Here is a 22707-nt window from a genome sequence, read left to right on the forward strand (position 1 = left end):
AGAAGTATGCTTTGGTTGTTCAAGGCCCTCGTGACGTGAAGAAGAAGGAGCTGGTGTTTTTGCAGTTTCACTTAAATGGAACAGACCAAGATTTTAGTGCCATTGATTACCTTCTGTTTTCTTCTTTCCAAGAGTTCGTCAACAGGTATGTGGAGGGTTGAGCCTGTGACTATATTGAACTGTTATAGATGGGGATTTAAAAAATGCTTTGTGTTGATTTATGTCAGTGTCATTGAAGTGACTGATCAACCTTTTGTTTATTTTAATAAGAGTGGAATTAATCCTTTCTTGAACTTTCTTGAAAGCCCCAACCTTTTTCCTGCCTCGTGAGAAATTTAATTTTAGCTTTTAATTTAAATTCAAGTTCTGTTTTTCTCTCTGTGATCCAGATGAAAAGCTAGTCAAGAGCCATTAGGCACAGTGATACTTAATAAGGAGCCTTAATTTGTTAATGGTCAGATGTAGAGTGGTAAAAGGCCTATGCAGAGAGTAATAAGGTGATGGAGAGGAAGAAATATAATGCCTTATTGTATTGAAGCACTTCTGGAGGCTTGGGTGTATTTCCAAAAGAGGAGCAAAGACAGAAAGCGTTCGTTCCCGGTATCTCTGGGTGTCTGAAGACCAGTTATCTGTATTTGCTTTTTAGAAAGCGTTTCTACTTCAGTGAAGGAGACAGATAGTAAGTTCTCAGGTACTTCGTATAACTGCACAAAGACGCATCTGAACAATGCAGATGTTCCAGGTATTTTGGGCATTGATGTATTAGAGTGAGAAAATACTGAGAGTAGCGATGCTGGAAGTAATACTGGTTCCTTCTGTGTTGGATTTTCTCAGTTTTGTGGCTTGTACTGCAGTCAGTGGCAGGAATGGTGGGACTGATTCCAGCAAAGTGCACAGCTGTTTCTGTACTTCAAGACATGAGTGAGTGTCTGAGACCATCCCCAGTGGATGAAGATCGGAAAGGGTGGTTGTGTGGTGTCTGGTTGCTGTATCTGTGCAGAACATGCTAACTTACCAAGACACAAATTGGCCTATGTATACTCAAGTTCTGGAAGCTACCTTTCTGTTCTCATTGTATTAATTTGCAGATAAGCCATTTTAAAGAGCTGTTTGTTTCCCAGTTAAAGCATGGGTGTCCTGGTTAAGCTAACAGTATTCCAAGTATCTCTTCCTGCAAGCTAGTTTACATGCTGCTTTCTGAAATGTTTGTATTGGATGTTGTGCAGAGGTGGATTAGATGTGAAAAACAACACTAAATGGTATTGCCAGGATCCTAGCTTGAAGGCTATATTTGAACCAGAGTGGATGAATCAGTAAGAAACATCTGTAAGCTGCCTGAAGAAATTGGGGATTGCAACATCCTGCCTCCAGGTTTCCCAGATCAGACAGGTTGGATGGCAGAATTGATTCCTGAAAAGAAAGGGAAATGATGCTGTGTTCTTAAAGAAGCTGCCTTGTCTCTGCTTGGAGAGCGAAGACTGAGCCCAAGTTATGTTTGAAGCAAAGCAAAAAGGTAGGAAATGATGTTGTCTGTATGAAGGTGCATCTTTGTGCCTGTTCGTAGCACGTAATAGGAATGTAGCTTGAGGGTGGTTTTGAACTGACCCAGGTAATAGTAAAATTGGCAAAGGCACATAGGCCTTTAAGTGTACTGGTAAATGATCTGATTATCCAGTTGAAATAGAGAATCAGTTGTGTGCAAGAGGTTTTGATACTGTCTCTCATAGAGCGTTCTCCAAAGCTTAGAACAAACTGTATGTCTTTGTCTTCCTCAGTGTTGTTGTATTGCTCTCTTAATATCCCAGGGCACAAACAGGACAGGTTCAGGACAGACTGAAAACTAATCTTTTCTCCTGACTATGAACTGCAAGTGAAACATCTTGCATTTGTGGGATCTGCTCATTCTATTCAGCTTCTAGCAGGAGAGAAAATAGAAATGGCTTCTGGTTCCTCAGCTGATGCTAAATTTAGTTGATGGGAAGTCTGGACTGATATCCTTAGAAACTGTTGTGTATTGACAATGTAACTTTGTCCTCCCATACACACTCTAAAGAAACTTCAAATACTGACCAGTATTTGGCTGTTGTTAATTATTTTTGCTTCATATAATAATAACCAGTGAAGGCCGCTGCAGGCATCGGCTGTAAGAATACTAAAAATGGTTTCTAGGCTCTTGTGCTTTAAGAATTTGTTGAGTGGTGAGGACTCAAGTCAGGTCCAGTTGTTTCTGTTAAGGGTTTTATTTTCTGCAGCTCTCACGTTAAAATTGGATCACCAGCCTGTATTAAACTGGCAGTGCGTGCTAGCTTTGTTTTGGCTTTCACAGAACACTGCTGAATTGTGTGCTATTGTCGGACTGTGAGTTGGAGGAATACTGCCAGTGGATTTTCTTCTTTTGTGTTTTTCTTTCTCCTTTAAGATAGTGGCAGCTGCTGTGTGTGTACAACATTAATCGGGGAAAATGAAATAATGAAACCCTTGCAATGTTACCAAAAACGTGTAGCTAAGTATGCAAGTTCCTTTCCTGAACTGTCATTAGTGTAATATGTGGGTTTAAGAAGCAAATCCTCTGAACATATTGCTGTTGAAACTATTGTTATTTTAGCATGTAAAATTACTTATGTAAGATGACAAATACCAGTCAGAACAGGACAGAGATTATTTAAGGGTCTAAACAGAGCTTTGTGTTCACTTCTCTGGATTGCTGTGTGCAGAGAAATAAATGGTAACGAAGAAGGGGCATGGCTTTAATACCACAACATCTGACCCTGTGTTACATCCCATGTAATGTTGGAGAGTTTCCTGTTCCCCAGCAGAGGTAAACTCGGGTGTTATTTGCCCTCTGCTATTACTCGTGCAGAGCTTCTGCATCTCTGCTCTGTCCTCCCTCCTTTATTTTTTTTCCTGACTGTGGCACTGGTCTGGATTATTGGTGCACACAAGGAGATGCCTTTTCAGATCACTTCTCCACAACTTCTCTTAAGATATCAATCTTTCTTTTTCAAGCCTACAATTACCATTGAAGGCAAAGTATATTGTTGCTGCCTGCTTACCATGTAAGCTGTGGCTGTAATGTTCAACTCTAAGTCATAACTTCCTGCCTCAATTTTCCATGTTGGTTTGGAAAGCTTTTCTGGGATGCTGTACTGAGTCATGCATTGGGCACGTGACTGGCTGGCAGAGTGCTAATTATGTATGTTTCTCTGAGTGGCAAAATACCACGCTCTTCCTGGCTGTTTGTCCCCTTCATGCTGCTGTACCCAAATATTGAGAGGGGAAGAAGTAGTTTGTCACTGGTTGGCATGGCAAGGAGGAGTCAGGCATTGGCCTTTCCTCTCGTGCTTTGCCCATATCTTCACCATGGGATTGGAGAGCTGTACTGCAGCTTATGTTACAGAGAGAAGATATCCTATATGGCTGAAGCACTCTGGAATATCTTGATGGTTAGCAGAGTATTGTTTTTTCTTTCTGGAAATGCTTCTCCTTTCTGAGTTTGAGCCTTCCACCTGAAGCACTGAGCTGAAGGCAGTGACTTTGCTAGGCTGTGCCATGCTACTATCACGTGCATGCTCATCTATTCAGCCTGAGCAGTCGGTGTTGTACAGAGCAGCCATCAGCATGGTAATCTTACCAGCCTGTGCATGTGCTGCCAAGTGGACAAGTCATCGTTCTTTATAGGAAAAAAAAAAAAAAGGAGCCCTAGTTCTGAAGACTGAAAGAAAAGTTGGAAAGTGTGTAAATCCACCCAGTGCTGGTACATGGCAGATCTTCCACATCAGTCTTGATTTCTTTGCATCTTTCTCCTAGAAGACCAAAGTAGCTTCATCTTCTAGTAGACCTAGCTGTGAGCTTCCTCTGCCGTATGAACAGAAGTATGCTCTTTCCCTTTTACTCAGAAGGTGGATTTACTCTGGATCAAAAACTTTTTTCTTTTCCCTAGTCTCAAGGACCAGCATACCCTGGCATAGCTCTAAACCTGAAATCTATCTTCAGTAAAAATTTGCAGTCTGTTTTAATGTTTTGTGACTCATCACAGTACCTGTTTCATTTCAGATGAAACCTTGTGGAAAAGCAGCTGTAGAGAGAGACAGGCTTATTTCATGGAGAGGACATGAAAGTGGCTAAAATCGCTGTACCAGGAAGCTCCAAGTAAATGGAATGGTTAATTCAGTGTTTCCTGTGCACTTAATAGAGACAGGGCATGTCTGGTTTCTACCCTAGAGCTACCTCGTTACTACTTGAGGGATATTGGAAGACTTAAGATGGCAGAAAGTCACAGTATATTTTATAAAAAGATATAAACCAATCCTGTTATTCCAGGGCTGCAAATATCTGTGATTGTGTATTGGGAAAACAGCTGTACTGCAGATAGGAGCCCTTATGTTATTCCTAAATTAATAGCACTACATCAAATGTGAATTTCAAGGCATGTTGTCTCCGTTGCAGCCAGTTTATTTGCTCCCCAGAAACGGTGTGAAGCCTTGGCCTGAGGCTATTCCTTCCATCTCTTGCTTCTTAGCATTGTGGTGAGTTGTTAGCTGGGGTCTTGGCTCTCTTCCTCTCTCTTCCAGTGGTGACACATGAGCAGAACAAAGCTCCCCCGTAAAGCAGCGCAGCCTGCAGGGGGAGCAAGACAGCAGGTAAGTCTTCTGCAATTAAGAACACGAGTGTAAGTGCTAATGTTAATCAAAACTGTCCTGCTAACAGTGTATTAAATATGCTGAATTATAGCAGTTGATATTTCAAAGGAGTTTTAAACACATGTTGGAGAGGTTGTGGGCCTGACGTTCTGCTGCTGCAGTGTCCAAGCACTGCTCTGAGTTTGGTCAGCAAAGTTCTTTTTCCTTTAGTCCAGAAAAAGCAGAATTCATGAAGGACTGTGAAAGTTCATACTCCAGCTGGAAGTTTTCTGGAGGCTTTCGAACTTGGGTCAAGATGTCCTTGGTGAAAACAAAGGAAGAGGATGGTAGAGAGACTGTGGAATTCAAACAAGAGGTAAGCAAGCAAAGAAGAAAAAATCCATGAAGATGTTAGGGCGTTACGTGATTTAAAAACTGGTTGCTCTCAAAGAGTAGGGTACTTCTAGTTATAATTAGCCAACAGACCAGCTCTTGGAGCAGATAACAATCTGAGTTGAAGGAAGGGGTGGGTGCATTGGTTGGTTGTTTTGAGTGAAATGCCAGGAGACTGGCTTTTGCTTAATGGCATCTGTTCCACCCCTTGCTGCTGAGCAGTTGGTCATCTGAACCATCTCTACAGTTACTCGAGTTCTTTCAATGTGGAGAAATTGTGTAAAATTGTAGATGTTCTGATGTGCTCTGCTGTTGGTAGGGGAAAAGTCTCAGGAAAAGCATCTCCTAACAGGGAGGTGAGAAGTTCAAGGCCTTGGTCGTTGTCATAAGTGACACCTGTATCCAATGTGTGGGTCTGAAGAGACAGAGCTACTTTAGTTCGAGGTAGAGATTTCCAAAGGAATTATCTAAATAATAATAATGGAAAGAGGTACTGTTTAGGTTACTACAAGGGCTGATGTTAAAATGAAGATGTAAACATAAGCTCAGTATTGATTATAGCACTCTCATATCTGCTTTTTGTTTGGGATTGGCATTTTTATCTGTTAATTACCCTTAAGAACATGGAGTAACTCAACTTCTTGAAGTATCTCAAGCTAGAAAATATGCAGCTGGAAGACACATACTTAGCTAGAAATGAAATAGGTTTGACTGTTCACAATGACAGACAGAGTGTGTTCTGAGTCTGTTCCCTTGTGCCTGATATTGATGGAAGAGGCCTTCTGTGGCAAAGCCACAGGGACAGACTGTGACTGTGGGCTGGTGACTTTCAGCTCTGCTGCAGGAGAGTAGGAAAATCCTGAAATCCTGCAGTGTGGGCCTTTGTCTGCAGGAAAGGATGTCCCAGTCAGCTGCTGTCATATAAGCACTGACAACAGTTGTCTGTCCTTCATCATCTGGAGCTCTGTTTCACTTGCCAGTTGTGGTATTTATGTAGCATTGGATTTTTAAGTCTTTGCTGTGTGTCCATGTCTAAAGCATCTCAAAGTAGAAAAGACTGACCCAGAATCAAAGGTGAGCTGTTTGTTACCACAAGCATCCATTTAATCTGGCAGTTATGGACTTCCCAATCACCTGTGTGGGCTGTTTGGTTTAATAAAAAAAAGAAAAAGGAAGTAGGAATTGGTACAAATACGAATTTCATGTTTCAGTTACCTATTAATAATACAGCAGAGGTTGAATTAGTTCAGACTAATTGCACTTGCTGTTTGACAGTACAGTTTCTGCTCAAATGGAATAAGGAAGTTCATTGGCCTGTCAAATCTGAAACGGAGGCAGCACACCAGAAAGCTGGATACAAATACTGGGTCAAATAGCATAGCCAGTCAGTGTGCTGAGTAATGCAGTAGTCATTACTTGGTCTTTTCTGCCTTTCCCATTGCCTTTAGTCAGCTTTGTGACCTGGTTTCCTATTGTGCAGTTTTCCTGAATGAGTGTAGCTGGGGTATTGTGTGCTGCAATAAGTAAATGAGCTACAGAAGCATTGGGTGAATGTGCAGCAAAGAGGTTTGACTAGAAAACATAAGGCTGTTAAGATCCCACGTGCTTGGAATGGGTGCATGCAGTGCTCTGCTTCCTGCTTCTGGGCGTAGCATAACGTCAGGGTGTCTGTCTGGGAAGAGGAGACTGATAGAAAGCTGAAGGTATTTATAAAGACTCTAAGCCATGGTGGAGAGGTAGGAGGTCGTTTCCCATACAGTGTCTGCTGAATCCATTCTCATATCTGTAGCTCACGGAATGAAGTAACTGTACTGATTCATTACTTCAATTACAGAATTGAACTTCTCTAGGAAGATGAGAAGCGCTGCCCTGTGCACACACCAAGGTGTAACTTTTCCTCTGAGGTCTGGAGAGGGGCCAAGTCCTCCCATCACTGCAGTGCAGCTGCCTGGCTCCTGCATGCTTTGTGCTGTCCTCCAGGGACAGGAGGCTTACAGCGAACTTATTGCTGCTGCATGTGGTTCCCCATGTTGTTCCTTCTGGACTCAGATGTCTGTGCACTTACAAGACAAGATGGATGTTTTTCTGAGGCCCAATGTCTTAATGCTTTCCCAGTTGTCACTCTTCAGCCTACAATTCCATGTGGCTGCAACATCTCTCTGGCACCCTAAGCAGTACGTGTGTCACAGCTGCTGGGAGGTGTCACACAGCTCTGTACCAGGCAGCGATCATTTCAAACAGTAGCTCAGCCAAGGGGCAGTACTGGGAGGTAGGGTTTGATCAGCAGTGTGTAGGCTGCTTTTCCCTTTTCATTCTGCAGTTGCTGGTGTCCAGCTTGTTCTACACCTGATTCTTTAAAAAAAGAAACTCAGAAAAACCTTCCAGCCTGTTCCCTCCACCGTTGTGTAATTCTGTGGTAAATAAAAGTAATTCAGCACTCATGAATGACAGCTTGCTGAATGCTCTACTAGCCCCAATAAATGATTTTGGTAAATGAACTCTCTGCACTTGAAGGGGGAAAATCTTTACTTTGACAAAGGTGATGGATAGGGGCATTTCCAAAGCAGGTAGTGAAGCGTGCAGTGGGCTGTAACTGGATACTGCTGGAACAGAGTGCTTTCAGTAAGCTGCTTGTGCGGCCATGCTCCAGCTGAAGGCTTTCGTCTGCTATCTCTCACTCCTTCTTGAATGTTACCACACCTCCTTCTGCCCTCCTGCAGGCAGGAATAAATGAATAAAGCAGTCAGGCCCTGCTTCTGTTTTCCCACTTTGATTTTTAAAGAGAATATGGACCTGTAAGCACGTGGGAACAAAAGTGATCGCTGACACCACGGGTGAATGGAGTGAGACTTCCCGTGCTGGTATATATGGCTAAGAGCTGTGCTGCTGCTGCAGTGTGTGCTGTGGTTGTACCTTTGTTGTGCTGTGTCAGCAAGCACTGGGGCATCAAGTAGGAGCAATGAAATGTTGCTATATGTAACAAAAGCCTTGGCTGCCAGTCTGAAATGGTACAGTGTTTTATTAGGTGGGAAATAGGAAGTGAATGTGATCATGAAACAGATAAAGGTTACTGATGTTCTTTATTCTGAAAGCCTGACATTCCAGGTGGAGGAAGGCTGAACAGCCTGCTCTTTTCACCTTACAAGCCTTTTCTGATGCATTGAAGGCTGAATTGTACAACTGAAGAAAGTAATCAGCACCTTCTTCACTGTTTTCTTTTCTCCCTCCCCAGACTAGTGTGGTTAACTACATTGACCGGAGGACTAAGCTGAGGAACGACCAGCTGTTTTTTGTGGTATTTGAATGGAAAGACCCTTTTATACAGACTGTTCAAGATGTAAGTAAACAGCCTTGCATCTTATTTTCTTGCCATACACGCTCATGGTGTGTGTTTGTGTGCGTGTATGCCTCAGAGCTTCTGCATGAACTGAGGTAACAGGAAGAGTGAAGTTAATTTTGAAATCTCACTCTGAGGGTTGTTATTTTTATACATTCAGTAATAAATAGCCAGTGGGGCTCAAGACCATCCGATGTCTTTCCCTGGCTCAGTGACACAGCATTATCTTTGCAGCTAGAGGTGCACGTAGCTCAGAGAAACCATGCTGTAGTCTGTATGATGGGCCACATGCCCCCACCTCCTTCCAGCTGGGAGCGCCCCGTGCTGCAGTGAAGGGTGGTGTTTATTTCCTCTTGCTGATGCTACAGCAGCCTGTGGTGCTGTGTTTGGGCACATAATAGGGGCAGCCAGGTTGCAAACCTTGTGGCTCAGCTTGTGACCCAGAGCCATTGTCTTTGTGCTGACTATCAGTGTCTGGTACTCCACAGCAAATCTGAAAGCTGTGTTACTTTATTGCTGCTTAAACCTAAATCTGCTTGCTTCATCTTGAGGTCCCAGAAGTCACCATCGTGCCTACAGGTACAAGAAGAATTGCAAACTGTAAATAAAATTAACTATTCCTAAACCAAACATAGTTAAAAATAGAAACTGAGATACTTGCTGTAGTTCTACAGAAGCAGTTGCTGCTGTCAGAATGAGTTTATCATTACAATGCATCTTGTTAAAGCTTTCCAGTAGTTCTGGCTTTGTTTAGTCTTAATGGAAGAACCTCTTCCATGTAACTGCTTGGTTTTTTACATCTTTTAAGTAATGTAGTAAATTGCTAATTTAACAGTATCTAAAAAGTTAAACAACCCTGAAAGTCAGAAGGAATTTAGCAGCCAGTACAGGCAGCTCCTGGCACGTGTGCTTCCTTTCTCACAAAAGGAATGGGACGAAGCCCAGAACAAGGCACAGGTGTGGCGTGGGGCCTCAGCCCTTCTATGCAGTGTGAAGGTGTGTGCTGCCAAACTCTTCTGATAGATGAATGGGAATGCTTCTTAATGTACAGGTAGGTTATATACCGAGTCAGATGAGGAGAATAATATTTTCTCTTTCAGATAATCACAGCAAATCCTTGGAACACGATTGCCCTTCTCTGCGGTATCTTTTTGGCTCTGTTTAAGGCTGCAGACTTTGCTAAGTTAAGTGTTAAGTGGATGATCAAAATCCGAAAGAGACATCTGAAGAGAAGAAGTCAAGTAATGAACCATATAAGCTGAGACTGAAACTACCCCATAACTATCTGCAGCAGAAGGGACAGAGCACAACTGGAGTAAGCTTCCATTGGCAATACAGCAAACAGGTATGTTTTCTTTAGGAAAAACACAGCTGCTGGAGGAACAGCCTCATGAACTGACGTCTAAACTTCTGAGAAGAGCTTAACTCTAGGAGTGCTAGGACAGCTCTAACAAACTCATGCTTTTCTATTCCAGATTTAACAAGTTTACCTCGGTATGTGGGGGGAGTGAGGAGATTTCACTAATGTAGCAGTTAGATTCTTTCAAAAGAAACAAACAAAAAATGAACTGTTTTGAATGGTTCTCAGAACAGGGGGGTGTGAAAGTGCTGCCTAAGCTCTGAACTTGCATCTGCTACCAGAATGCAGTTATTTCCTTGAGCATACTTAGTGGAAGGTGAAACCCAAACAACAAAACAGTCCAGCCTCCCCTCTCCAAAGAATGTTAAAACAAAATACACTGGAATTCTACTACATCATTTCTCATTTAAAATGTATTGACTTGAATATTAAAAAAAATAATAAAATAAAATTGGAGTGAGCTGTCATATCCTTCTCTGAAACTGCCTGCTCTCAGATGCAGCTGGAGTTTTACAGGAGGTAATCCAGATGGGAATATTAATGCAAGATGTTGAAGTTTAATAAATAAGTAGACTTTTATGTATTTCTGGTCAGTCTAACTCAAGCAAAGTGATAGTTTCAGAGATAGACTTAGGCTGCTGCTCCTTCCTCTTTCTTGCAGTCTTTGCTAAGGTATTAAAGAAGCCTTTCATCAGCCTGGCACTTAAATGTGATTCTGTTATAAAGAGAATGTGCACTAATGAGCTGTGCTGGGGTGGTGGAGTCCTTTTCTTCCTTATAAGTCCCTTGCTGGTCAGATGCCTGACAACTCGGAGCTGTGCCGTCTACAAGGCAGCTGTGCAGCACTCACGGCTGTGTGTTTGCTCTGAAAGGTTTGTTGCAAGGAAGGAAGCATGCCACATCATATTTTGCTTCTTCCCTTCTCTACTAATGGCTTGTTAATGAAGTGGTAAGTGTACTCCCAATTTTTTTATTTTTTTTTTCCTTCTGAGGAAGTGTTTTGGGACAAAATATACTAACTTTCAGGTGATTTCCAGAGCAAAATGAAGGCGCTTAGGGTTAGAAGCCACATTCTAAGTGCTTTGATATTGCCAAGAGTGCTACAGGTTAAGGGCTGTTGGTAGGAGCTGCTCTAACCCTCTGGTCTTTACGAGCACAAAGATGTGATTACAGCACTAAATACAAACATAAAGACTTTATTGAATGCTGCTCAATTCCCCAAAGATCTTTCATTACAAAAGTTTTCCACACAACTGCAATTTAGGAGATTGGAATGGTACTCTGATAAAAGATGATGTGAAAAATACTTGATCAGGTGACAGACAAGACTTCCATAGTCAACTTCCCACTTTCAAGGAGTGGACTGCATTTTCTTTAAATAAAACAAAGAACTAGTTACTGACAGCCTTTCCTCCTCACTGAAAGGAAAAATATACCCCTTTTGGTATTGTTTTTCCATCCCCAAGGTGCTAAAAGTAATGCAGAAATGGCCACAATGGATGGGCAGTCTCCAGGAGAACTGCGCTCTGTGGGCTGAGCAGGAGCATCAGTGATGGGCTCCCTAAGCAAAGCTCTATTCTCAGCTGCAGCAGGAGGAAATTTTAAGTATGCCTGGGACCAAGAGGCAGTGAGAAGAGAGTAGAGGTACTTGCTGCATGTAACCAAACATATAGGCCATCCTGCCCTGTTCAAGCTGACCTTCTCTCCCTATATGTCTCACACTAAGTGACCTTATACAAAAATCTAAATGTCAATTCAGTCAGGAATTCAAGACCAGCACCATCTGAGAGCTCTTTTCAGTGCTGTGAGGGACACATACTGCGTGTCTCATGCTACTGGTAACAGACCTTGGTTTTATTTGAGAAAATACAGCACTGCTAGAAGCCTTCTCTATCATCTTCACCAAGGTATGCAGCGATGTGAAAAGCACATATAAAACAAGGAAAAAATGTACATAGCAAACTATACCACCTATGTGCAACACAATCAAAAATTCAAGTCATAATTCTCACCACTCCCATAATTATTTCACTCATTAAGGATGATAATTCAGTTCTATGAAACGCTGGAAGTGACAGGATATCGATAATTAGACATTTACAATATGCTCTGGTACTGACATCACTTAAATGCTGTATTTAAATTCAAATCTTTACATTTAGCCAGAGAAAAGTTGGCTGTTCCTACTGTACTGATGAGGTTTATTTTGCAAATTTTTACGTATTTCAAAAGGGTACAAAAAAGTATGTTTCTTGAGTGGAGGTTGTCATTTCTTTTATTTGGCACTTGTATCGTGTGCATTGAGCACGTTGTGAGTGCTGTTCTGCTTCTCTGCCATAGCCTTCTTCAGCTTTAGCTCCTCTAGCTTTCTCCACAGTTCTTCACGTTCCAATTCTTTCTTTTTCTCTCTGTGGAAAAGAGTGAAGTACCAATTTCAGATTCATCTTTAAAAGTGCAGTGTGGTGATGCAGGTACCTAAACAACTGTGGTCTACACCTAGGAATCTGCAGCTTAAGATAAGGTTTTTTCTCCAAAGCTATATTCAGAGGCATTCCATTTCCTCTACTAAAAAGTAAGCATACAAGTCAGTGAAGATTATAGCAGTAAAACAGTAACTGTGCTCTGACAAGAATTTGTCAGATGATTGCTGCAGTGTGGTTTTGCAGAGATGACCGCGGTTTGGAAAAAAGAAAGATACTGAGCGCTTTGAGCCAGTGGAAGCGCAGCTGCTGGAAGGAGCCTTAGCATGCACATCCAGCTAGCACACCTCCAGGAGCACTGGTGGGTGGTGGTGGGATAACAGAAGCGTTTGAGCAGTGAGGTATTTTCCAGCCAAGCCTCTTTCTCCAGGCAACAGCCCTGAAGCAGAGCCAGCACCAGGTAGCCCCTGCAGCACCTGAGTGCACTTCTCCCCCCCTCCACCAGGTGCCTCCTGCTGCAGTGCCACCCACAGCAGCAGTATCTACTGTGTGCTTCTACAGAACCCTGCAGCCACAGCAGTTAAGTGCTAGATATTAGCTGGTGCATTCTAGGTACGGACTCATCATCACCACCCATTTGGACAAACAAACAAAAAAAACCACATTACCTTTGCCTTTCTGCTTTATATGAGCTGGTAAGCTCATCAAAAAGCTTGCCATTCATTTCCATCAGTGTTTTCAGCACATTATATACCAGTGCCACAATGGTTCTAGAATGGAAGGAGCACAACTATTAGAATTAACACAAACTTCAGTAAGCAACTGTTTGGTTTCCTTTTTGGACCCTGAACTTTGTATTTAAGGTGCTACTGTAAAGTCCAGTTTTTGAAAGTTTGAAAGAAAATCTTGTACTGTAGTTCCCTCCATAAACAAACGAGTATTTAAACTCCCAACTCCTGTCATCACATAAGATATAACTGTTGGTACTGTGATGGTACTATAAAGCCTAAAGTACTATAAACAGAACTATTCAGTTACGTTAGCATTTAATAAACTGAATTCTAGCAAGGATTTTTAAGTATTTGAACAATGAAATAGAGTCCCAAAGGATAAAACTTCTGGTGATAGGCACAAACTTGGCAGTTAATTCATTAAGCTATCTTAATAATGTTCATCTCCTTTCAGCCCATTCTGAAATATTACACACACACCTGCAGAAACTGCAGTAAACATGAACAGGGTGCCTATCTTTCAGCTTATCGCTAATCAAAAAAAGGTAAGCTGTCTCCCCCTTGTTCCCCGTGCTAGTGGAGACCTTCACACAGCAGTAAGGTGTGGAAGGCTGTAGAGCAGGGGTGCCGTGCTCTCACCAGCGTGAAAAATGAGGAAGAGAAAAATTTAAGGAAGTAACCAAAGAACCACGTTTGCCTTTTCAATACACTCCGTTCACTCAAAGGTGGCACCTTTGAGATCTCTCTCCTGCTGACCGGAGGCCTCACACTCACCCAAATTGCAGAATGGCCTTGGCCTGCCCATGCACTGAATGCTGGCTGTCTCATGGTTTGAAGACAAAAGCTTACTTAGGTTATTGGTTTTCTGAGAGGAAAAGCCTGATCCTAAGTGAATAATTAAGACCACACTAGACAGGTAGATGGATGTAAATAAGCTTCTTTGTCTTTCAAATCAGATTAAAAGCACAGGGCTGTACTTGCTTCCTGAACTTCCTGCTTTTCAAAGTATACAATTAACTTATGTCTTTTGTGCCCTTCCTAAAGTAAAGAGCACCTTCTGTCTGCAGCTAGAGGAAGAGGGACACCATTTGGATTTGTTGAGGCCCGCAGGCACTACTAAGGCTCCAAGAATCAGGTCTCCTGTAGTTACACTCAGGCTCAGCTGGTAGGTTTGCACTGACACACACCACCTGGAGACATTCAGAGTAACTTCAGTCTCTACGGGCTCTTAACAGGTGTCTGATCTGCTTAGACTGCAGAAGGCTCCCGCCTACCTGGGTTTCTGCCTGTAAAAAGCTTTCTGTGTTCTACTGATTGACTCAGTTTAGGGTGCTGAGCACAGCCAAACTTGGCTTTTTTTTTTAGTATTTCAGCGTCATTACTTTGTCTTGCAAACATAGAAAAAAACAACTAAATAGGAAATTAAATAACCAACACAAATGTCATTAGAAATCACAACTGCCATCCAGTTCCCTCACTTTCTGAGTAAATTCCAGTTCTCCATCATAATGCAGAACAATGAAAGCCACGATACTGCTGAAAATGATGTCCATTTTAGCAGATTTCATCTAAGTTAAAATGAAGACATATTTACAAGGTTATGATCTCAACTGGAAATAGCAGGCACTTCCAGAACTGCAGAAAGTTAAACATTACTTACGGGTTCCAGTGTTCTTTGGAGATCTTGTATAAACTACCAAACATAATTGGTAGAATTTTATCAATGTTCTCCTCGATCAGACTAAGAATATATTCATTATTCCAAAAATACAAAGCTCTTTCTGCAACCTGAAATGCAAAGGTTAGGAGTCAACAACCAGTAAACAAATTACTGTGGGTGATTTTTGATGGGTTTTTGTTTTGTGATTTTCTTTTTTTTTTTACCTGAAAATGTGAACTTGACACACACTTGGAAATTTGCTTAAATAAAGGCTCTTCTATTTTTTTGAATTGTGTCGGCTCTATTACATCTAAGATTTCTTCAATTTCACCTAAAAACATTACCTGTTGTAAAAAAGAGATACATCAACAACTATGAGAATGTTTTATATCAACAGTGTAAACAGAAACAAAACATGGCTTAAACATGAGAACATGCACAGAGCAGTGCATGTCATCACAGAGCCTCAGGCTCTTCCGTTGTGTGACTGCTCTGGCACCTAAATGAGCTGCTTCTGCAGAATGTTCTTCACAGTTAAAAAAAAAAAAAAAAAAGCTGCAACATTTTACTTCCAAAGTATCTGCAGAGGTTACCTTTGAGATCTGCCGACTAGCTGCTGAATGGCCAGTAGTTAATAGTTTTAACCTAGAGCCAGCAGGACAGCAGGCAGGTGGCCTGGAAAAATTCAATGCCAAGCAACTGAATGGACAGCAGCTCTGAAGGGCCCCGCTGTCAGGCACCAGCAAAGGTGAGCTGGGGGGGCATAAGTCCAACTCCTGACTGTGCTCATTTGAATTACAGAGAAGAAAAGCCAGCCAGAAAAAAACAATTTCCCCAGACCATTAACAGTTGTTTTCATCCTGTGGAAAAGATGTATGCACACTTCAGAGTTCTATTCAGCATCTCTGTGGCTACCTCTGGGCTGTGGTACAGATGACTGCCTCCAACATTGTGTGACCACACTACAGTACTTCTTACCTCAAAAACCTTTTTCTCTATACAGTGTCTTAATTAGAATGAGCCTCTAGCACAGTTTTAATATATCACCATCACAGTGACAACTGGCATGCCAAAAAACTGCACTGATAGCACGACAAAGATGAGCACCCTTTATAAAGTTTCAAGCATTGCATGTTTGTTGCAAGATCTCTTGAGAAGTGCAGCAGAGATGGGGAGCACAACCCTGCCATGATGCAGTTTGCATCACAACAGACAAGAAACAGAAGAGAGAAGACAAAACCAACCTCTTTCTGACTGCAAGTTTTGGGCCAAAATTTGAGCAGTCCTCTGATTACCTATATGAGAAACACAAACAAGTTAGACCAGAGCACGTTTCTGTTACATATTTGATAAGATGGAGGAGGAAAAAAAACAAGGCTGTTCCTCCCTCTCCAGAACATCAATAAAAACTGAATAAGGCTATAAGCAATTGCATGAAAATAAATACTTTGTCTCATTTAAATATTCATCTTGCTTTGGTTATCCACTCCCACCACACTATGTACACTAGCTGATAGCATGCTGATATCATCAAAGCATCCCAAAACAAAGCTCATTTCCCTGTAGGCAGATTGCCAATACTTGTTCCCTCGTGACCCACACACTGCAGAGCACTGCACCCAGTGGGGTTCTGCAGGCCAAGAGAAAGAAGCACACAGACTGCACAAGTGGCAAACAGAGGAGGCCTGGTCTCCACCACACTCTTTTTTCTTCTGTGATTTGAAGTGTCAAAGGCTGGAAACTAGAAATGATGAGAACTTACAAAGAGAATGGTTTCCAGTGTAGATACTGAAATACATCTCATGTAAGACTGGAAAAACCCTTTGGAAAATGTAATTGGAAAGCACAGCCCCTAAGAGGGCAGAAGAGGAGGGAAACCACCACCACCAAAAAGAGTAGCAGTGCCATTCCCCAGAACAGACACCTGACCCAGCACCAACCTGCAGAACTAACGCTGGCTGTAGAAAGCCCCAGCTGTGCCTTTCAGACACAGAAACCTTCTTCATGCACTGTGAAATTTCATTCTGAGGAAAGACCTCAGCATTTATGGTATAGCAGCACCTAACAAATCATACCCAACTGTAGAATTTAGCCTACCATGTGAATGCCTTCCATATTGCAATTTTCCCATGTTTTTTTCCTCCAATCTTCCCAGCTGGCTGTTTGGTTCACAGCTGTGCATACTGTCACAGGTGACGTGCTGACAGTAAGTAAATGATGTTAGGTGTTCACCAAATTTTATCCTGGGATATGCAAACTAGAAGACTGGCTGTCACTTCAGATGAAACTCAGCAAATGAGGACTTCATATTTTCAAAGAACAAGTCGGAACATGTATAGTCTGCCAGCATCTTCCCTTCCCCCAGACAACACCAGAAAGCCAAAAGAATTTCAGATGGGTATATCTTCCAAAGAAAAGCTACTAAAACCTAACATACATTTCTGTAACCTGGAGCATGAATATACTGATACTGGAGGCACAGAGCTGGGTCAGCTGCAATAGTCCGGTTTCCAGCAGTGAGCAATGAGTGCTGAATATACTTCACTACATGGACTCACGTTCTCAACTTGACAAAGAAAAAATATGTTCCTGCTACAAAGTGCAAGCCTCTACAAAATACCTACTCCTTGCTCTTTAGAGTTTCAGTTTCCAGCTTGACCACACTCTTGCACTGAGAAGCTGATACATGCATATGTAAGTTCAAAGCCTTTTTTTCAAGAACTGCACAAATGTAGATCTGAAGTCATACTGTTCTCACAGCACAAAATACACATGTTAATATTCCTCCCAGGGCTACAAGGTTCCTATAAAGCTGACTTACACCAGCAGGCACCTGCTAGACAACTTCTGTACAAGGCCTGCACATTCAGCCTGATTCTCATGAAATGAAATTCCATCCATGTAAAGGCTGTGGCACTCAGCAGGGTTAGGTAATGAGCTCCTGTCAGCTCTGCAAACATCAAGACCGACCTAAGGCAGACTACCATAGCTACATGAGCTCGGAACGCACGTCCTCTGCACTGACCCCGAGAGACAATTCCTGCCAGAAAAATAACAGGGAGGTACTCATGAAGCCTTCTGATGGACTTCTTAAAATACTACTTCACCTACAGCCAAACAGAAATCCGTATGCTATTTCATCAGTTGCTCTGTTGAGTTTTGACATTTACATTTTGAGCGCTTCAAGTTTCTTACATCTCCACTTACTACCATATATTAACTTTTCCTTTATAAAAGGCAATTTTACTGTAAGTTCACATTAATAACCAAAGTATTTAAATTTCCAACATCTCCTTAATGGAAGGATTTCCAATTGCTGACCAAACTATTTCTGTCCTGGGTGCTGCAGTGCCGCTCTGTTTCCCCAGGAGCTGCAGCAGTGCCTGCACTCTGTATGGGCACAGCCAGGCTGCCTGCAGGAAGCACTGCCATTCCCTTTGGGGCTGGGCAGGCTGTGTGTGCCGCAGGAGATGCAGTCTGGCAGAAGCCACTGATGCCCAAAGCACCTCTACTGCAGCTGCCAAGAGCTGTCCCAGGAACCAAAAAGACAAACATCACATTTGGAATGTCAGCGTCCTTTCTGTCTCATTAAAGTGTAGTTACTCTTTCTCACTTCCATTTTGGGACAGTGTATTCCCTGAAATATTTTTGATTTATGCTAGGCACAAGCCATCACATCACTATTACTGAAATTTCAGCTCTTACCAGGAAGGAACATGCATTCTCATATGAGATTATTTATGTGATCTCAGTGGTTCAAACTTTTATTTCAATTTCATCTTGGATGCATGCTAAGAGATAACTGCACTTTCAAACTCAGGACTTTCTCCTACATTTTTTTCCCTCCTAAAAAACACCTATGGATCATAATCAAGATATCAGATAGCACTGCTCTGCAATTCCAGTGAACTACACTGAAATACTAAGTTGAAATTAAAGCCAGAAAAACATGCAACTGAAAAACACTTACAGGCTCTGTTAAAGTTGTATCTTTCTCCAGGAACTGTACAACACAATAGGCGAGCTAGAATATAAGTCACAGAATTATTTAAACAGACACTGGTTAGACACTGCAGCATAACTAAATAGCACGGCTTATAATGAGAGCACTTCAGAGCATGAAAAAAGAAAATAAGAAAAGAAAGGATAAAACTCCAAACACTGTGTTCTCCCCCACCTCAGTGATCGCTGCCCAAAGGCCTGAGGAGTGATACAGTACATTCTATATTCACTTATTTACATACTGCTTAATTACTCAGCACACAGTTAAGTGACAAAACAACCATGGCTCTGCTAAGTATCCAGACCGATTTTGAGAAATCACTGTATGCTTCATCTCACAATATGACCCAGATACAAAATTATTCCTTTGCATTACATGTGTATTGCCAAACCTGAAATCAAGAATTATCTTTTTTCTTTTTTAATCTGTTATCCTAAAACAGGTCATTACAACAAGCCTAACTTACTGCTGCTACCCGTAAGGATAAAGATATGTGTGTGTGTGTGGATTCAAAAAACAGTATGGCACACACAGACTTCATAAATCGCCACTACGGCATTACTGTGCCACTTATCCACTGTTCAAAGACACAAAGGTTCAAACTTAAGCCAGCTTTAAGTCTTCATCTTTTCAGGGCAGGCTCCTCGTGCTGCAGAAACAGAGCAATGGGACTGCTCCCTCACTTCCAAGTGCTGTTTTGGTACATAGCACTAGTGGTTTGTGACGGGATAGGCAAGTAGCCTGCTCAACAAACCAAATGCTGCTTCTCAGTATCCAGTACAGCTGAGTTTAGAGCATCCTTTCAGGTACCAATGGATGTGATTAAACATCACAGAAAAAGGGCAGCTTGCTGCACTGATCTATCAAGGAGAATACTTTTGGCACATGACAGGTTCCTTCATTTCACGTGGCAGCCTATCGCACTGTAATAAACCACAAAGACAAGTGATCTAATTCATTCCTAATTCTCAAATACAGTTTTAACTGCTCTCTCAACTTGGTCCTGTGTGTAGTCTATTAAGTCATAATGATTTTGCTTTAATTAGAAACTCATTTCCTTGTTTTGTCTATAAAGGAACTGTATTAGCTGGCGGACTAAGTTAACAAAGCTATTTTTTAATTAGTTAAGCTGAATTACTTGTAAGTTTACATCAAATGTATTCAATGCTCAAGTGCCATATGTCTGGCTATAATACACATTATTCCTCCAATAAGATGATGAACAGCCGCACTAAGCATAAGAATGGAAGTCAAATGAATAACTGCTGCATTCTGACAGCATGTCATGGATCTACATAATTTCTAGCTGAGCCAGACAGCTATTATGCGTTTCTGCCATTTCTACCCAATGCCCTTCCCCCCCTCATAATCACTGAAAGGTTTTGGAAATAAAGAAGCACTTCTGAAATAAGCACCAGCCATACTCAGGGTTCCTTGATACACAGCATGTAGGTTACATGAAGAAAGTGACAAGAGAACACAACAGGGGCCTAGGATTAAATGAAGCTTGGAGTGTGACAGACTGCCAAACCAAAAAGCTTCCCACTTCAGCTGATGAGAGTTCAAATCACTGTTACATCCCTTCACTTTTAATACATGCTAAGCAATATGTCAAAATTAACATTTATAAACAAGATCTGCAAGGTCTTAAAAAATATGTTTACAAATACCTCAAAATGTCAACATTATTCTAACACACGCCGTTTAACTTTTATTAGCTTCAAATGCAAATACAAAGAAAACCACTACTCTTAAAAATAGGTGAGAGCTTACCTGTGCGTGAAACAAAGCTAATCCCTTTGCAGTATGCATGGGAATCAGAACTTTCATAAGGAACTGTTTGTGTTCCGCTTTCAGTGGCAGTGCAAAACCATTGATAATACTGAAAACGTGAATAAGCAGGATTTATTTTTATTAAAAAAATCAAAACAAAAGATTTTCCTAGCAAGAAGTAAAGAATTCCTGTACATTCAGCAGACATTCCATTTCTGATTCCATTTCTAACCCTGGTAATTACGAAGCCATAAAATAACTTCAGATATGTACAGCCTCTAAAGGTTTGACATCTTGGCAGGCATATGAGAGAAGCAGAGTGGAAGCCCACTAACACTCATGAGAGGACTTTCACCATCACCTCCTCTAGTTAAAATAATATAAAGTAAGTTGCTGGGTAATGATAAAGCTCATACACATCAGGAAGCTGATCCATTTCATGCAGAATCACTTAAACACAACTTGCAGAGGAACAAAATAGATGGCATATAATTTTTTAATTATTACAATAGCACAGTTTGAAAATAGGTTTTGAGTTTTCCCCCTAAAAGTAAAGCTTCCAAGTGGTCATTGATTCAATAACCTTGTCCTAAGAGCCAGCCATGGAACAAATGACAGTCCTTCAGGAAGACGTTAGGTTTTGTTTCAGATAAATCTGATCAAATGGAATCCCATTTGCTTGGTTTTCATGATTGATTCCACGATACTTTCACAGTCTGTTAAGCCACTTGTGTTTATAGTTTTCTACCATGAAATGTATCTGTGTCAGTTTTGGAAAATTATTGAAAAGATACCACAAACAGCTTTCAAAGTAAAAATTAAATTGCTGAATTAGTGACAAAAATGGTAATTAAGATACTTTCAAGGCTTTTTCTGAACACACTTTAAACAAAAATCAGCCTGCTGAAGGTTAAAGCATTGTATTCAACTTGAGAGCTGAAGTTAACATTCATTTTCCAAACCAAAGAATCGGTACTTTATTGGATATATTCTTCAACAAGTGAGGACTCCTGAGAAATAAATATTAGACTCTATATCCTAATTAGATTCACATGGTAAACCAGACAGTATTCAATTATATCAGTGGCTGCACTTCATCACTCATTACTGTAATACTCTTCCCATTCCCAAAGCGGGGAAACTGAAGCAAGCACTGTCCACAATAACATTTTGTATCTTTTGTCCGCTCAAACTTACCTTCCTAATATCTCAAGAAGTTCAGCAACACCATTGAAGTGCTCTGTTTCATATATAAACCTATTATGAAAAAAGACAAAAAATGGAAGCAGGTTCCAAGTAAATAATCTTCAGTAAGTTCTAGATATTTGAAAGGCAATCACAGATCAAACCCAGCTCTTTCAGTGCAAGAACAAATCTCTGCAGTCTCAGACTACGAAGGGAAAACAGAACATTGCTCAACCTGGGCAGACATACAGACAGAGGAAAATACATACATACCTGAGGAAAATGTTATTGATCTGTTTCCTGATGAATGCTCTTAAACCAAGGAATTTGCCATAAATTCGATGAAGAACTGTCTTTAGGAAATCACGTTCTCGTGGGTCTTCACTGTCAAAGAGCTCCAGTAACTTCAAAAATTAAATTGAAATTTATTACTTTCGGAAGACTTATATTTTGTCAGGTTCCTAATCGAGTTGAGCTTGATCTTTAACTTACAAAGTCTGCATTAGGAAAAACAGAATCGATTTGACTCAATATTTTATTTGGATATCCAATGTTATTTTCAAAACTAGATTTCGAATAAAGCTGATTTAAGTACAACCAGCAGTTTCATTTCCTTTGTATTAAAAAGTCTGCATACAACAGACATCAACAAAGCCATTCCAACCACTACTCTATCAAAACAACAATGAAATTTTAAGAATGGCATTATCAAATTTGGGGTAAGTGGTTTTTACTCGGTCTTCAAGAAATTAGAATGAAGCAAATTTGTGTCATACATTTATGATTTCTTAATTAAGATCTTGTTCTACCGATTTCAATACACTACTCATGCCTTCAAGGTTAAACACAAGCATAATCCTCTGCAGAATCATTTTGTAAGACAAGTCCATGATAAGAATCATGCACATTTCCTCGGGGGACAGAGAGGGAGACAGATGTTTAACAGAATGCAAATGCATTAAAAATGAGCTGGGGAAGGGAGGGAAATCAGCAAGTACAAGTTTCTTCATTTCTGTCTGACTCTAATGGCAGTATTTCCCCCGCCCTGTTTGGTTTTGTTAATACCTTTTCCCTCCCAACAGTAACTTAGCTCCAGCAATCACTACAGCCTCCTGCTTAGTCCAGATCTGCAAGCTCACAAACATCTACACCAAGCAGCAGCAGGGACTGGGAACTGCTGTATGACAACTTTGCTCATTTCGTGTCTATATTCAGAAGGAATTTCT

General features: G+C 41.2%; 2 protein-coding genes across 22 annotated transcripts in view; one reads left to right on the forward strand and one right to left on the reverse strand.

Moving 5' to 3' along the window:
• PACC1 (proton activated chloride channel 1) overlaps positions 1–10809 on the forward strand; it is an 80377-nt gene extending 69568 nt beyond the window's left edge. For all 20 annotated transcript variants that reach the window (XM_090135070.1, XM_090135072.1, XM_090135077.1 and 17 more), the window contains 4 exons: positions 3–145; positions 4851–4995; positions 8245–8349; positions 9450–10809. In XM_090135070.1, the coding sequence (XP_089991196.1) occupies positions 3–145; positions 4851–4995; positions 8245–8349; positions 9450–9611 (555 nt within the window). In that variant the 3' untranslated portion in view covers positions 9612–10809. The remainder of the gene's footprint in view (positions 1–2; positions 146–4850; positions 4996–8244; positions 8350–9449) is intronic.
• An 80-nt stretch (positions 10810–10889) lies between these two features.
• Positions 10890–22707, reverse strand: part of PPP2R5A (protein phosphatase 2 regulatory subunit B'alpha) — a 39841-nt gene continuing 28023 nt past the window's right edge. For both annotated transcript variants that reach the window (XM_031595466.2, XM_031595474.2), the window contains exons 5-13: positions 21755–21885; positions 21494–21553; positions 20297–20405; positions 18491–18544; positions 15765–15815; positions 14745–14864; positions 14521–14648; positions 12798–12899; positions 10890–12117 (exon numbers count right to left, since the gene is read on the reverse strand). In XM_031595466.2, coding sequence (XP_031451326.1) covers positions 11985–12117; positions 12798–12899; positions 14521–14648; positions 14745–14864; positions 15765–15815; positions 18491–18544; positions 20297–20405; positions 21494–21553; positions 21755–21885 — 888 coding nt within the window. In that variant the 3' untranslated portion in view covers positions 10890–11984. The remainder of the gene's footprint in view (positions 12118–12797; positions 12900–14520; positions 14649–14744; positions 14865–15764; positions 15816–18490; positions 18545–20296; positions 20406–21493; positions 21554–21754; positions 21886–22707) is intronic.

The sequence above is a fragment of the Phasianus colchicus genome, chromosome 2 (genome assembly GCF_987193195.1).
Source record: "Phasianus colchicus chromosome 2, bPhaCol1.hap1.1, whole genome shotgun sequence".
In the NCBI taxonomy this organism is placed as follows: Eukaryota; Metazoa; Chordata; class Aves; order Galliformes; family Phasianidae; genus Phasianus; species Phasianus colchicus.